Source organism: Bubalus bubalis, chromosome 3 (genome assembly GCF_019923935.1).
Source record: "Bubalus bubalis isolate 160015118507 breed Murrah chromosome 3, NDDB_SH_1, whole genome shotgun sequence".
Taxonomy (NCBI): Eukaryota; Metazoa; Chordata; class Mammalia; order Artiodactyla; family Bovidae; genus Bubalus; species Bubalus bubalis.
In genome coordinates this window covers 88,192,491-88,208,465 of record NC_059159.1, presented here as the reverse complement: position 1 = coordinate 88,208,465, position 15,975 = coordinate 88,192,491, and the positions used below count along the sequence as shown (strand labels likewise).

The 15,975-nt window shown below is 43.7% G+C and overlaps 1 protein-coding gene across 4 annotated transcripts in view; it reads left to right on the top strand.

Moving 5' to 3' along the window:
* The window catches only part of ADAMTSL1 (ADAMTS like 1), a 1,120,403-nt gene that overhangs the window by 932,857 nt on the left and 171,571 nt on the right, over positions 1–15,975 (top strand). For all 4 annotated transcript variants that reach the window (XM_025279016.3, XM_044939811.2, XM_044939812.2 and 1 more), the window contains one exon: positions 11,703–11,882. In XM_025279016.3, the coding sequence (XP_025134801.1) occupies positions 11,703–11,882 (180 nt within the window). The remainder of the gene's footprint in view (positions 1–11,702; positions 11,883–15,975) is intronic.

Genomic DNA, 15,975 nt, shown 5'->3' with positions numbered 1-15,975 from the left:
AATTTAAGCATCTCCGGTCTACTTAGCAGTTGTCCTAGGACACCACTTAGTTGAGATATCGGCTATTGGCTGTACATTTGCCGACCTTGCTGGGGCCTGTAGTGCACAGAAGTGTCTTTTCCGTTCAGCTGCCTGGATGCCCCAGGAGAGAGGGCTGAGTGTTTCATCCTTCAGCAGCCAACGTAGTTTTTTTCTTACAAAACAAAAGGAGAGGGTAGATCCAATGCTTCATTTAAAGGATGACAGATAACATCCTGATGAACACTGGCCTGTCTGACGGAGAAAGTCCCCCTCCTTGCTCTCTCAATATTGGGCTGCCACTGACCTCATGCATATTACATATGCTTTTCTGGGGGGAAAAAATACAAATTATATAAGTTGTCATTTACCAACTAGGAATGCAATCTCCTTTGTCCTTCATAGAGCATTTACTAACAAGTAATATGTAGCCAATATTTACACATTCTACAGGTCTGAGAAGTCCAAGTATTTATGTTAACATTTTAGTTTAGAAATAGTTAAGGTGAAATGAAGCACAAATCTAATTTCTAATTCTAGCTTTGGTTTTTAGGATGCCATCTTTATTTCCTTTCTACCTCTTAGTCCCTACTGCATCTCTTGGTTTTCATCTTTGGTCCTGTGTGAAGGACTCAATATTTATCAATTTAGCTATAATGGCTTGTTGAGATTTTATGGTTGACTTGGGCCCCAGTCTATGAGGTCGCAAAGAGTAGGACATGACTGAGTGACTAACACTTTCACTTTTGAAACACTTAAACATTTCATGAATTAGTCTCCCAAATCCTTTATAGTTTATTAAACAGGCACCCACACTCCTTCTGCTGCTTCTCCTCCTCATCACCATCTTTCATGTTGACTATATATAATACTTCTAATTTTTTTATTGAAGTATAGCTAATTTACAATGCTGCATTAGTTTCTGGTGTATAACAAAGTGATTCAGTTTTATATATTTTATTTCAGATTCTTTTCCATTATATGTTATTACAAGGTATTGAATATAGTCCCATGTGCTATACCATAGGTCCTTGTGTATGTATCTGCTAATCTCAAAGTCCTAGTTTATCTCTCCTCTAAACCCTGCTATCTACTTCAGTAACCATAAATTTGTTTCCTATGTCTGAGGCTATTTCTCAGTTTTGTAAATAAGTTCATTTGTATCACTTTTTGGATTCCATATATTAGTGATATTGTATATTTATCTTTCTTTGACTTTCTTCACATAATATGATAACCTCTAGGTCCATCTATGTATATTAATTACTTTTTAAATACCTCATGAGAGATCATTTTCACAATTGGCATGTTACACCACCATGATTGAGAACCTTTGATATATATGCATGAGTAAGTGTGAGACACCTTGATCATGACAGTCTTCTGTGAGGATTTTTTTCATTGACTGTCCATGGTCATATAATAAAGCCAAGTGGCTTAGTCAGGCCATCATTCCTCTGCATGTCTGCCCCTTCACATCTCTAACTCTGGTTCTCCCAGCCCTGCTTGTACATCCCTTCTGCCCACACTTCTCTCTGCCTACCCGCAGTTTTCCACCTGTCTACCTGTCAGAGCCCCAGGAGTCCCACCTCTCCCACCAGGACTCCTCTCCTGTCCTCCTGCTCTGCAGCAGCCATTCAAGGTCAGTGCTGCTCATTTAACAGTGAGATCACACAGTACTTGGGCAGGTGAAGCATAGAGAAGGATGCAGAAAAGTACATGGCAAGTGTGCCTGTTCATTTATTGAGCACGTGGTACATTTCAGAAGCTTCTTCTTATTCTAATAAGAGCAGCACTTACTGTGCATCAAGTGTAGTATCAAGCCACTTAATTTTATATTCAACTCATGTAATCTTCAGTAGCCTTAATGGGATAGTTATTACTATGATCCCCATTTTGCAGATGAGGAAACTGAAGCACTGTGAGATTAATGTGGATTCAGATTTTATGTAGTAGAGTTCGTTCTACTGAGCTTCATTTTCTCTTTTAAATTTTTGTTAGTTTATTTCTTTTTGGCTGTGCTGAGTCTCCATTGCTGCACGCAGGCTTTCTCCAGCTGCAGCGAATGGGGGCTGCTCTCTGGTTGCGGTGCACAGTCCTCTCGTTGCAGTGCTTTCTCTGGTTGCGGCTCACAGGCTCTAGAGCACTGGCTTTAGTAGTTGTGGTACATGGGCTCAGTTGCCCCTGCAGCATGTGAAATCTTCCTGGATCGGGGATGGAACCCTTATCCCCCAGCATTGGCAGGCGGACTCTAAACCACCGGAGTCCCAGGGAAGTCTTTCATTTTCTCTCTTAATCCTTATAGCAACCCTTTGAGGAAACAAGGCTCAGAGAAGCTGTGCTTGCCCCAGCTCACACAGTCAGTAAATGGAAAAAAGTCTGTGTGCTTCAAAACCCATTCTCTTTTCCACTGTGCCGTGCCTCCTTCCCAGAACGTCCTTGCTGTTTGCTCTACAGTATTACATTGTGAGTAAATCTGATATCAGCCTAGTATCAGCAGTTAGGTAAAAGTCAGGATTTGTTACCTCGAGTTGTTCATCTGTGTGTGGCTCCTACTGCTGCTCTAACAAATTACCACACACTCAGTGGCTTAAAACACCATGAATTTATTATCTTACAGCTTGGGAGGTCAGAAGTCTGAAGTCAGTTCCTACTGGCTAAAATCAAGGTGTTGATTTTAAAATCAGGTCTTCATTCCTTCTCGAAGCTCTAGAGGAGGCTGTGTCACCTTGCCTCTTCCAGCTTCTACAGGCTCCTGGCTTCCTTGGCTCATGGCCCCTTTCTCCAGCTTCAAAGCACTTCACTCCAACCTCGGATTCTGTCCTTATACCCTCTCTGTCTGACTCTGATCCTCCTGCCACCCTCTTATACCTTCATGACTACATCAGGCTCACTGTGATAACCCAGGTAATCGCCATGTCTCAAGAGAGTTAACTGAATCCCCTCTGCAAAGTCCCTTTTACCATGTTCACGGGTTTCAGTGATAAGAACATAGATATCTCTGGGGTCAGGACTCAGCCTAGACTGTGGGCTGACAAGGCCTATTAGTCTCCATTAGGACAAGGTCCTTGAGATTCAGAGTTTGCTTTCTACTCCTCCTAATCTCGTCACTGTTTTTGAGCCTTATATGCATCAATCTTCTTTGCTTTTATTCTAAAAAAATAACTTTAAAACAGAAGTAAGGAAAAAAGAGAAAGATGCAAGGAAGATTAAACTGCAGTGAGAGACTCCACTCTGAAGCATCATTTATATTTATCTATATTACTTGTGTTTTACGTGCAGGACTGTATCCACCCACTCTACATACATATTGCGTGCATCTGTGTAGAGACTGAAAAGTCACCACAACCCCTATTTTCCTTCCTTGCTTAAAACTGTGATTATGTGGTGATTTCCCTGTAAACCTTTTCTTTTCTTTTTTTTTTTTTTTTTAATCAGGGTTACAATTCAAAATGCCTATAGTTTAGCTATGTAAAAAGACATATGAGAGAAAAGGCCCTGCTGGTAATATTCAGGAAAAAAAAAAAAAAAAGAGAGAATTTTAATGATAACCATAAATGCTTGTGAATTAAATTTTTCATTTTCTAGATCTAAACACACCACACAGAGAAGAATAACTTTGGTCTGGATTAGAGGGCTGAATTCTGGCAGAAAGAGTCAATGTGGTCATCCGTTTTGTTATATACCAGTGACTAAAATGTAAATCCTCATGAATCGGAGACATCTTTATTTAAAATGTTGTATCCAAGAAGGAAAACAAAAAAACTTATTGGAATATTTATCTTATTTTTAGTAGTGTACTTCATAAAGAAATGGATGCATGATACCTGGTGGCTCAGTGGTTAAAAAAAAAAAACCTGGGTGCTAATGCAGGAGACACTTGTTTGATCCCTGGGTCCAGAAGAAGACCCCTGGAAAAGGAAGTGGCAACCTACTCCAGTATTCTTGCCTGGGAAATTCCATGATCAGAGGAGCCTGGTGGGCTACATTCCATTGGGTTACAAAGGGTCAAATACAACTTAGCAACTAACAGCAAATGCTATCCATGCTTCACGTAGTAACAGGAATATTAAACCCAGAAGATGCCCTGCACACTCCTTGTACTTCCAAGATTAAGAAAGCTTAATTAATATTAGATGACCAAGATAATTTTAACTCACAAAATGATCCAGATAGAAATTCTGTTTTTATTTAATAATTTTGTTTAGTAAGTGAGATTCCAGTCCTCATGTTCTTTGTTTTTCTGAGCCCTCCTGCAGTTTGACTCAGTTTTGACCCCTGTTACATACTAAGCACTCTAACTGCCCCTTGAACCTCTCAGTCTCATGTATCACCAAGTTACCTCCAATGATGAAGGTCTAACACCAATCTAACAGTGTCAGACTTTATTTTGGGGGGCTCCAAAATCACTGCAGATGGTGACTGCAGCCATGAAATTAAAAGATGCATACTCCTTGGAAGGAAAGTTATGACCAACCTAGACAGCATATTCAAAACCAGAGACATTACTTTGCCAACAAAGGTCCGTCTACTCAAGGCTATGGTTTTTCCAGTGGTCATGTATGGATGTGAGAGTTGGACTGTGAAGAAAGCTAAGCGCCGAAGAATTGATGCTTTTGAACTGTTGGAGAAGACTCTTGAGAGTCCCTTGGACTGCAAGGAGATCCAACCAGTCCATTTTAAAGGAGACCAGTCCTGGGTGTTCTTTGGAAGGACTGATGCTAAAGCTGAAACTCCGATACTTTGGCCACTTCATGCGAAGAGTTGACTCTTTGGAAAAGACTCTGATGCTGGGGGGATTGGGGGCAGGAGGAGAAGGGGATGACAGAGGATGAGATGGCTGGATGGCATCACTGACTCGATGGACATGAGTTTAAGTGAACTCCAGGAGTTGGTGATGGACAGGGAGGCCTGGCGTGCTGCAATTCATGGGGTCGCAAAGAGTCGGACACAACTGACTGACTGAACTGAACTGAACTGAACACCAATCTTGATAACACACCTACCTGCCACCTTCCCCAGCAGACCTGATCTTCCCTCATGAATCTGGTACTGTGAGTGACACCACTATCTAGCCTATCCTTTCGTGAGAACCTGGAGCTATCTCAGCCTCGTTTTTCCTTCACACTCAGTCAACACGCGAGTCCTGTTGATTCTACTTCCTGTATCTCCCCAACCCCCATTGTTCTCTTCCTCTCACATCCTTCTTTCACTGCCTTGGTTTCAGTCCTCACAACTGACCAGACCATTATAAAACAGCCTTGTACTTGCTGTCCCTGTACTGTCTTGCCTAACTCTGGTCCAGTGCTTCGTAACCTGGTATCAGTGGTTTTTTACTACAGGCCCTCTGTAAAGCCTTTAAAATATTAACATGTGCTCGGAATCCCCAAGTAAGGGAATGGCATGCACTGCCATTTAGACTTATTTGACCAGGAAAGCTTTTCTCCATGGCACACCTGTGACTGTCTCACAGGGCAGTACTCATTGGAACCCACTGGCCTTTGCTACCTGAATCATTTCTACAAGTTAAATCATGTTACCTCCTGCTTTAAAACCCTTAATGACACCCCAAAGTCTTAAAAGTATGTCCAGTTATGTCCAAAGTCCTTCACTCTCGGCTGCTACTCAGTCTTGTTTCCCAACGACACATCCCCATGAACTCTAACCTCTGTCTTCTCAGGACTGCTCAAGGTGTGAGCATGCCATGTTCCTTCACAGACTATCTGTGCACACATGGTCCGACTCTGCCAGCACTCCCATTTCCCTGGCCATCCCTTCCTATGTCACTTCCTCCACAAAGCCTTCCATCTTTTCCATCAAGACTGGGTTGCACTCTCCTCTTTTGTAAAACTGATCACATGCATGCTGCATGCTAAGTCGCTTCAGCCATGTCCAACTCTGTGTGACCCTATGGACTTGTGGCCCGCCAGGCTGCTCTGTCCATGGGATTCTCCATCAAGAGTACTGGAATGGGTTGCCCTGCCCTCCTTCGGGGGATCTTCCTGACCCAGAAATTGAACCCACATCTCTTACATCTCCTGCATTGGCAAGTGGGTTCTTTAACACTAGTGCCACCTGGGAGGCCCAAAACTAATCTCACTTTATGGGAAAGTACAGTGACTGAACTGCAGATACCTGAAGCAAAGTGACCATCTCACAGTCATCTGTAGTCCCTAGCACCTAAGACAGTGCCTGGCAATCAGCAAGTTCTCAGGAAATGTTTGAGGAAAGAATGAATGAGGAAATGAAGAAAGGCATGAAATGAGTTAGAATCTATTAGCAGAGCACATTATATTAAAACTGGAAAGTTGACCTTAGAAACAGAATGTGGATATCACTTGTGTTGGGCTCAATAATGTGACTTGAGGTGCGGAGGAAATAAACTCAGCTCCCAGTGAATTGAACTACCAACATGAAACCAAAAACGTCAAAGGAGGCAAAATTTATGACTGTGCTGATCATAGGGAAGTCTTTAAAAATTCAGGACACTCAGGCCATTGTACTTTTGTATAGAAACCTAACTTTTAAATATTCCTCATATTGTATTGTTTTTACTTTTCCTATAAAACTAATGAATCCATGACCTTATATCATGAAATATGCATGGCAACAAGGATAAGCAATATAAATGCTATTTTGGGTTATTTATTCTGTTTATGGCATATATTTTAAAACAATGCCCATTACCAGAGATCTGCTTCTTCATACCACAATATTATTTTCAATGATGATTCATAAAGCAAACATTTTTCATTTTGTTTTATTAAATTTCTCTTGCTGCTCCCTTTAAAATATTTTTCTCCTTTGCATTCTGCCTCTCACATCAGGACTGTCAGCTCACCAGGTAACCTTGACCTGTTCACAAAGTCACCACAGACTTTGGAAGCTTTATTAATTTGAAATTTCATCTTCTACAATTTTTTACAATATTTGAAAACCACCTTTTAATCAGTGTACACACCAGGGAAACTTTTTGAGCAAAGATGAGACAAGCATTTAAAAGCCAAATCCCTGATGACATTAACCCAGCCAGAGGGTTGTCTGCCATCCCTGGAGGGTCACAGTTCCCAGCAGAGCACACAATGCATCTGGCTGAAACCCACCAATGACTGATGTAGAAGCAGCATCTGGCTGATGATAAAACAGTCCGATAAAAGGTGGATGTTCAGCCCATCAGCTGAATGTTCGTTTTACATCTTTTCAACATCTGGCTTTTTGGCTCTTTTGTTCATCCAATCATCAGTTCAACAAACATTTATGAAGAGTACACTCTTTGCCAGATGCAATAGTAGGCACTGGGGAATAGAAAGATGAGTGTGTTCCCTTTCCTCAAAGTCACATAACCCTGTGTACATGTAGGGAGGCGGAGGGAAAGATCAGGGCCATAAACGACCAGCCCTAATTGGGGAGGTGCAGCACCCTTCCAGGTCAGGGTTGGGTAGGAGGTGACTTCTGTACCATAAGGCAGAGGGGTTAGAAGAGGCTTTCCTGAAGCAGTGGCCTGTGAGCTGGGCCTTCAAGGATGTCCTGGAAGTTTCTGGCTGGACAGAGAGGTGAAGGGCATTGCTCCCATAATGAACAATGTGGTCAAAGGCCATAGCACAGGAGGTATCTGTGTGCGCAGGGAAGGGCAGACTGTCCACTGCAGCTAAGGCAGTGGCCGTGGCAGGCCGGCAAGACATGTGCTCGGGAAGCTCAACACAGGTGAGAGTGTGAGGGCCCTGAAGGACATTCTCAGCAGTCTGACTCTATCTTAGAGTGTTGAGAATCTCCTGCAAGTTGTCTATGTAGCATGCATGCTAAGTCACTTCAGTCATGCCCCACTCTTTGTGACCCCATGGACTGTAGCCCACCAGGCTCCTCTGTCCATGGGATTCTCCAGGCAAGAGTACTAGAGTGGTTGCCATGTCCTCCTCCAGGAGATCTACCCGACCCAGGGATCAAACACACATCTCCCTCATTTCCTGCATTCACAGGCAGGTTCTTTATCACTAGTGACACCTGGGAAGCCCATTTCTATCCAAATCAAAATAACAAGCTGATTTTTTTTTTTTTTTTTTTTTTACTTTTCTTGCAGGTATTTGGTCATCCAATTATCATGGAATTCCGTATGGTGTTAGGGGGAGTCTTCTGAGGGTTTGGCCCTTAAATTAGGTCCTATCTGAAAAGTGATATCCCAGCTCTGATATTTTGAGTGGTCACCCTCCTATATACATTTTATTACATCTCCACCCTTAAAATGAAACCAATCATCTTCGTCCACTTCCTTAGTTTGAGAGAGAGAAAGTTTACCTGCCTCTTTTCCTTATTGTCACATTCATTAAGATGCTTAAGTCTGAGAGCTGTTCTCATTCTGGCACCTGTTTATTTTGGAAGCATTTGTTCAAATTGAATGGACCCCCATACACCTTATGTGATACTCCAAACAACCAGTGGTTCTAACAGAAGCTGTTCTGGGTATCAGGTCCCCACGCCCACCCCGTCTACCCCATGTTTATTTTAGTCCCATTAGAAATGGTGGAGAGGCATTCATTTGGAGAGATGTTTCTGAATCCTGTTCAGGCGCTACGACGTGTCCAACTCTTTGCGACCCCGTGAACTGCAGCATGCTAGGCTTCCCTGTCCTTCACTGTCTCTCAGCATCAGTGTCTTTTCCAATGAGCCTGTTCCTTGCATCAGGTGGCCTAAGTTTTGGAGCTTCAGCTTCAGCATCAGTCCTTCCAATAAATATTCAGGATTGATTTCCTTTATGACTGACTGGTTTAATCTCCTTGCCATCCAAGGGACTCTCAAGAGTCTTCTCCAACACCACAGTTCAAAAGCATCAATCCTTCAGTGCTCAGCCTTCTTTATGGTCCAACTCTCACATCCATACATGACTACTGGAAAACCATAGCTTTGACTATAAGGATTTGTTGGCAAAGTGATGCCTCTGCTTTTTAATATGCTAAGTTTGTCATAGCTTTTCTTCCAAGGAGCAAGTATCTTTTAATTTTGTGGCTACAGTCACGTCCACAGTGATTTTGGAGCCCAAGGAAATAAAATCTGTCACCGTTTCCACTTTTTCCCCTTCTATTTGCCATGAAGTGATAGGACCGGATGCCATGATCTTAGATTTTGAATGTTGAGTTTTAAGTCCACTTTTTCACTTTCCTCTTTCACCTTCATCAAGAGGCTCTCAATCCTGGTTATACAGAATTACCTGGGAGTTTTAAAATTTTCTACATTTAAAAAATTAACATCTGGGACATACTTCCCAGAGGTTAATAGATACGAAATGGGGCCCAGGATTCAGGACTTGTTAAAAGCTCCCAGGTGGCTTTAAAGTATATCAGGATTGGGACCACTGAGTAAGAGAGTGACATCTGGGCCACAGCAGCATTCTGACTCTACTCAAGGACATTGTATCACCCATCCTAACCTTGACTCTGGGCACCTCCCCCCCTTACAGTTCTGAGTCCAGCCCACTGAGCACAGACCCCCGTGAGTTCTGAGTGGTCACTGCTGCAACAGGAAAAGCTCCTATAGCACAAACACCCAGCCCTAAATTTTCAACAAGCACAAGGGCAGCTGATTCAAGAAAAGGGACTCTTCTTGAAGAAAACAGAGCTCTCCTTAGAGTTTTTACAATAAAATTATCCCAGCACAGAGTAGTAATGATTTGTACATTATTTAAGGTTACATTTTTTTTCCAAGGCAATGGCACCCCACTCCAGTACTCTTGCCTGGAAAATCCCGTGGACGGAGGAGCCTGTTAGGCTGCAATCCATGGGGTTGCTAAGAGTCGGACACGACTGAGCGACTTCACTTTCACTTTTCACTTTCATGCATTGGAGAAGGAAATGGCAACCCACTCCAGTGTTCTTGCCTGGAGAATCCCAGGGACGGGGGAGCCTGGTGGGCTGCCGTCTATGGGCTCACACAGAGTCAGATAGGACTGAAGTGACTTAGCAGCAGCAGCAGCATTTATGTCTATACCTCCTGTAAAATTTTTTATATAATTTGTACAGTTTACTTGCCACTCACAGTACATGTTGTTCCATACATTCTTGAGCCTGTATTACACCCAGTGGTTGGTCTCTCCCACTCCTCCACCTGTATATTGCCCCATCCCCGCCCCCAAACTGCTAACCACTATTTCGTTTTCTTTGAGTCTATTTCTTTTTTGTTGTAGTCACTAGTTTGTTGTATTTTTTAGATTCCACATATAAGTGATTTCATACAGTATTTGTCTTTCTAATTAGGGTTCAGTTCAGTTCAGTTGCTCAGTCATGTCCGACTCTTTGCATCCCCATGGACCGCAGCACACCAGGCCTGTCCATCACCAACTCTCAGAATTTACTCAAACTCATGTCCATTGACTCAGTGATGCCATCCAACAATCTCATCTGCTGTCATCCCTTCTTCTCCTGCCTTCAATCTTTCCCAGCATCAGGGTCTTTTCTAGTGAGTCAGTTCTTCACATCAGGTGACCAAAGTATTGAAGTTTCAGCTTCAGCATCAGTCCTTCCAATGAATATTCAGGACTGATTTCCTTTAGGATGGATGGGTTGGACGGATTTAAAAGGATAGGAAACCCAAAGTCACAATAGCTTAAGTAAGAGAGAAAAACGTTTCTCTCTTATATACACACAGGCCATCCAGGGCCAGTATGGTGTCACCATCAGGATGTTAGGCTGCTTCCATCTTTTTACCTATCACTGTCTAAGACGGAAGGTTAAATTTTAGACAACATGTTCATATTGCAGCCAGCAAGGAGGAGAAGGGGAGGGGAAAATGCCACACTCTCTTTTTGTGTGTTTTTCCATGAAGCTGCCCACAACCTTCCATGAACATCCCTTTGCCCAGCACTTAGTCACATGGCACCTTCAAGGAAGGTCAGCAAATATAGTCTGTATGCCAAAGGGTCCTGTGCCCAGCTAAAAACTGAGCATTTCTTTACTATCGCAAAGGAGGAGCCAGTCTTAGAGTAACAGCTTCCTGCCCCATCCCTACAAATAACTGGGTGATATTCATTCAGTTACATGTAAATGACCTGTTTGACTGGGGGCCTGTTGAAAACCACTAAAATGGGGAGATTTTTCTTGTATCCCAAATGTCCATGGCTCTTGCTCCCACTGCCCAGAAAAAAAACACCAGTCCTATAAGAAACATATTCTAGGAAATTCAAAAAACCAAGCCTCAGACCTGCTCCACCTCCAATAGGTTAGAGAGGATGGGCTCTGTACATGGAGAGAGGAAGGGCTGCCTTTTCTGCAGACTAATTCCTCCAGATTTACATGGATGCCAGGAGCTCTCTCTGCTTCATTCTGGAAGAAGCCCAGATTATCTTCACTGCATCGTAAATATGTTTAACACTCTATTATATCACCTGTTAAACCAGTTGTCTTGGGTGACTGCAAATCATAGTTTAGAAACAACTCTCTAAGATTTAAAGGCCCTCAAAATTCCTGGATGCTCTAGTTAAATGTTTAAGATTAAGAGTGGAGTGTGTAGACTTTGCTACAAAAATGCATTTCAAGGAGGGGAAACAATCTCCTTTGGGTTGGTTCCTGGGTTTTCTTCCCTATTTATTTATTGTTTCTTTTCTCACTCTGCAGTAAGCCAAGGCTAAGGTAAGAACTGGATTGGCAGTCAAACGTCCTACTGTCTTACGCAGAGTCTGCTTTCTCTTCCTCCCCTAGTGTTCCAGGACCTGCGGCGGGGGCATCCAGAAACGCGAGGTTCTTTGCAAACAGCGCATGGCTGATGGGAGCTTCCTGGAGCTTCCCGAGACCTTTTGTTCCGCCCCCAAACTGACCTCCCAGCAAGCCTGCAAGAAAGATGACTGTCCCAGTGAGTGGCTGCTCTCAGACTGGACAGAGGTATGTGTGCTCCTCAGAAGGAGATAACAAAAGAGGCATAAAGAGGAGAAGGCACCCAGACTTACAGATACAGAAGGCGAGAACAGAACAAAAGAATCCTCCTAGCACTGTGGAACAGAGTTTGTGTGTGTGTGTGTTGGGGGGGGGGGGGTTGTTGTTGTTGTTTAAACTTATTTTCTTGGCTGTCTTGGGTCTTAGTTGTGTCATGCAGGATCTTTCATTGCAGCCCATGGACTCTCGAGTTGTGGCACATGGGCTTAGTTGCTCCGCAGCATTTGGGATCTTAGTTCCCCAACCAAGGATCTAACCTGTGTCCCCTGCATTGCAAGGTGGCTTGTTAACCAATGGACCATCAGGGAAGTCCCTGAGTTGTTTTTGGTTTTTTTTTAATCTTCTTTGCAGTGTAGGTAATTTACAATGTGGTGTTACTTTCAGGTGTACAGCAAAGTGAATCAGTTATACATACGACAGAGTTTTTGTAAGCATTGTTACCATAGTGTGTAACTAGCTTTTAACTAGGCTGCAGGATGGGAGTTGTTAAGCAACCAGCCCTCACTCAACAATGAGGAGTGGAGAATTGAAAATGGGCCCTTCATAGAACAAACCAGGCCTCGTTTGTACTATTTGGATCCAGGATTTTACCGAGAACACCGGGTTCCTCCTCTCCATTCACTCCCACCTTCCTGACATCCCCCCTCCCCCTGCCGCCCACCCCACATCTCTTACTCCCAGATGTTTCTAGTCTCTCCTCAGGAAAAGCAAAGCCTCTCTAGTTCTTTTCATCCAAGTTACTGGACAATGAGGCGTATGATTTATTAGGAAAAGAAGGCCAAGGAAATCCTGCCTCCTTCCTGTCAGTTTCCTGGATCCAAAACGTCAACAGCTTCCCAGCAAGAGAAGTTGATTTCCCCCGATGCCCTGCATCTGGGGAGATGACCACATCGGCATTACCATTCCTGACTTACCTCATCAGTTAAGGATAGACCCCCGACTAACCTGCTTCTCTAAATCATTCCTACTTCAACACTCGCCTGAACTAACTCATCAACACCCAGCTCCAACTTGTTTTCAGCGTCTACTCCTTCTTTGACTCGCCTGCAACTCCTTCATAGGCCCTAGTGTCTTCCATAAAAACCACCCCCACCAAAAGTCTCGCCTTGCAAGTAGTTTCAGCCAAGAACGGAATTACGAGGCCTGAAGTGAAAATCTCAGGGTCCGAACCAGATTCAAGACCCTTCTCTTTCTTGCCTAGAAGCCTCTGGATTGGCCTTGTCGAACTCTCTGCCTCCTTTGTAGACCATCCAGCTCATAGGACAGAGCTGCTGCTGCTGCTTGAAATCCATCACAGAGGTCCTTGCTGCCCCAGAGGGGAAAGCAGCTGCCTCTGAAAATGAAGATGCCACGTCATCCAGCCTGTGTTCTGAGAATTCTCGCCCCACGTTCTATCAGCCCATGCAGAGGTCCATCAGACGACGCCTGCCGAGTACACTGCGGTTGAGACTTAACCTATGTCACCGTAGGCTTTGCAGTTTGGCAGTAAAATTTGGCCTTCTGATGGTAGCTCCCCGCAAATGTCTCAGAACAGATGGGGGAACAATTTTTATCATCTTTTAGAAGTAATTTAGAAGGATGAAAGATTTAATGTGTGGGATGAGTGTATGTGTATGTGCATGTGTAAATATGTTAGTGACAATTTTTCCATGGGATGTTGATTTGGGGTATAGTATCGTATAGGAAATATAGATCAATGGAACAAGATAGAAAACACAGAGTTAAACCCACACACCTATGGGCACCGTGTGTGTGTGTGTGCGTGTGTGCGAATGCTCAGTTGCCAAGTCATGCCCAACTCTTTGCCACCCCATGGACTGTAGCCTGCCAGACTCCTCTATCCATGGGATTTTCCAGGCAAGAATACTGGAGGGGGTTGCTATTTCCTCCTCCAGGGAATCTTCCCAACCCAGGGATCAAACCCGTGTCTCCTGCAGCTCCTGTATTAGCAGGTGGATTCTTTACCACTGAGCCACCTGGGTGGCAGAAGATGAAATGGTTAGAGAGCATCACCAACTCAATGGATATAAATTTGAGCAAACTCCAGGACATAGTGGAGGATAGAAGAGCCCGGTGTGCTGCAGTCCATGGGGTCACAAAGAGTCAGACATGACTTAGCAACTAAACAACAACAATCATGTATGAAAAATCATTAACATCAGTGCAGGTGAGAGCACTGATGTATTAGCCAAGTAAGTGGCTCTAGATGAAGATGGCCTCCCAGGGGTGTATTGTAAAAAGTATTGCTCTTCTAAGTCTGTCAGTGGCGGTCTTCCACAAGTAGGATGCCAAGAAGGGGACTTCTATGTATTAGAGTTGTCCTTCCAAGTTCCTGGAGTTTGTGGCCTCTGAGCACATAGAACTCAGAGAGGATCTGAAGGAGGGACTCTTGTGATTAGGCATTCAGCTCAGTCACTCAGTCGTGTCTGACTCTTTGCAACCCCATGAATCGCAGCACGCCAGGCCTCCCTGTCCATCACAAACTCCCGGAGTTTACTCAAACTCATGTCCATCGAGTCAGTGATGCCATCCAGCCATCTCATCCTCTGTCATCCCCTTCTCCTCCTGCCCCCAATCCCTCCCAGCATCAGGGTCTTTCCCAATGAGTCAACTCTTCGCATGAGGTGGCCAAAGTACTGGAGTTTCAGCTTTAGCATCAGTCCTTCCAATGAGCACCCAGGACTGATCTCCTTTAGAATGGACTGGTTGGACCCCCTTGCAGTCCAAGGGTCTCTCAAGAGTCTTCTCCGACACCAAAGTTCAAAAGCATCATTTCTTCGGTGCTCAGCTTTCTTCACAGTCCAACTCTCACATCCATACATGACCACTGGAAAAACCATAGCCTTGACTAGATGGACCTTTGTTGGCAAAGTAATGTCTCTGCTTTTGAATATGCTATCTAGGTTGGTCATAACTTTCCTTCCAAGGAGTAAACGTCTTTTAATTTCATGGCTGCAGTCACCATCTGCAGTGATTTTGGAGCCCAGAAAAATAAAGTCTGACACTGCTTCCACTGTTTCCCCATCTACTTCCCATGAAGTGATGGGACCAGATGCCTAAGGTGCCAGTAAGTAAAGGAGACCTGTAGAACAGTATCGTGTGTACTTGAGAGTTCAGACTCAAAGTCAGGCAAACTTAGGTTCAAATCCTGACTCTACTACTTACTGGCTGTGTAACCTTGGGCTGGTTACTTGACCCTTCTAGGCTTTAGTTTGCTCAACTGAATATTGGCGATGATAGTTATGTCCACTAACATGGTTATCAGTTATAAATGATGCAAATAAAGTACTCTGTGCCTAGTAAAAGTTAACCCTTATCATGGTTGTGATTTCCTTCTGTCCCTCCTCATTGTCAGGAAAAGGAGAGGAAATGAAAGAAAGCTCTTGACTGGCTGGATCCAGGATTATGGTTGAGACCTCCCACAGGCTCTGCTGGTCTTCCTAGGAGGCAGAAGTTGCATTTTGAGAACTAGGAATAGTTAGCCCTTTTATCCAAGGAATGTTACTAGGTTCTGCATTATCTGGGTTGATGAATGGAAATTCCAAACGTTGAGATGGGGCTGGGAGTGGTGGGATTTTAACCCATATTCACTGGGGATAAACTCGAGCTGGTGCCATACAAAACTGCTCCTGGGGGTGTTCACAAAGGCTTCAGTTGGCCCTGTTATCCCCACAACCCTTCCTTTGGCCCTCTGGCTGGGGTAAGACTTGCATTCCACACCCCCCACATGACTCCCTTTGGAGAAAGGAAGACCTGGATGATCTATGGGTGTTTTTCATCCTCAACTATCTGGGCTTAATCTCACGGTTACTGCACAGAATCCCTTAGAGACAGAATTAAGCCAAAGTTTTAAACACTTCAAATAAAATTACTTTCAGATTCTATTCTGAGAAAAGGTCTCTCAAAAGACCTTACTTCTTTTCTTTAAAAGAAACACTTGCATCTCTTGAAAGAGTTGGCGATTCAATATTTTTAAGTCATATTTTTATGGAAATTCCTTCCTCCCCCAAGCATAAAAGAAATTAAAGTCAAAGCAGTCAAT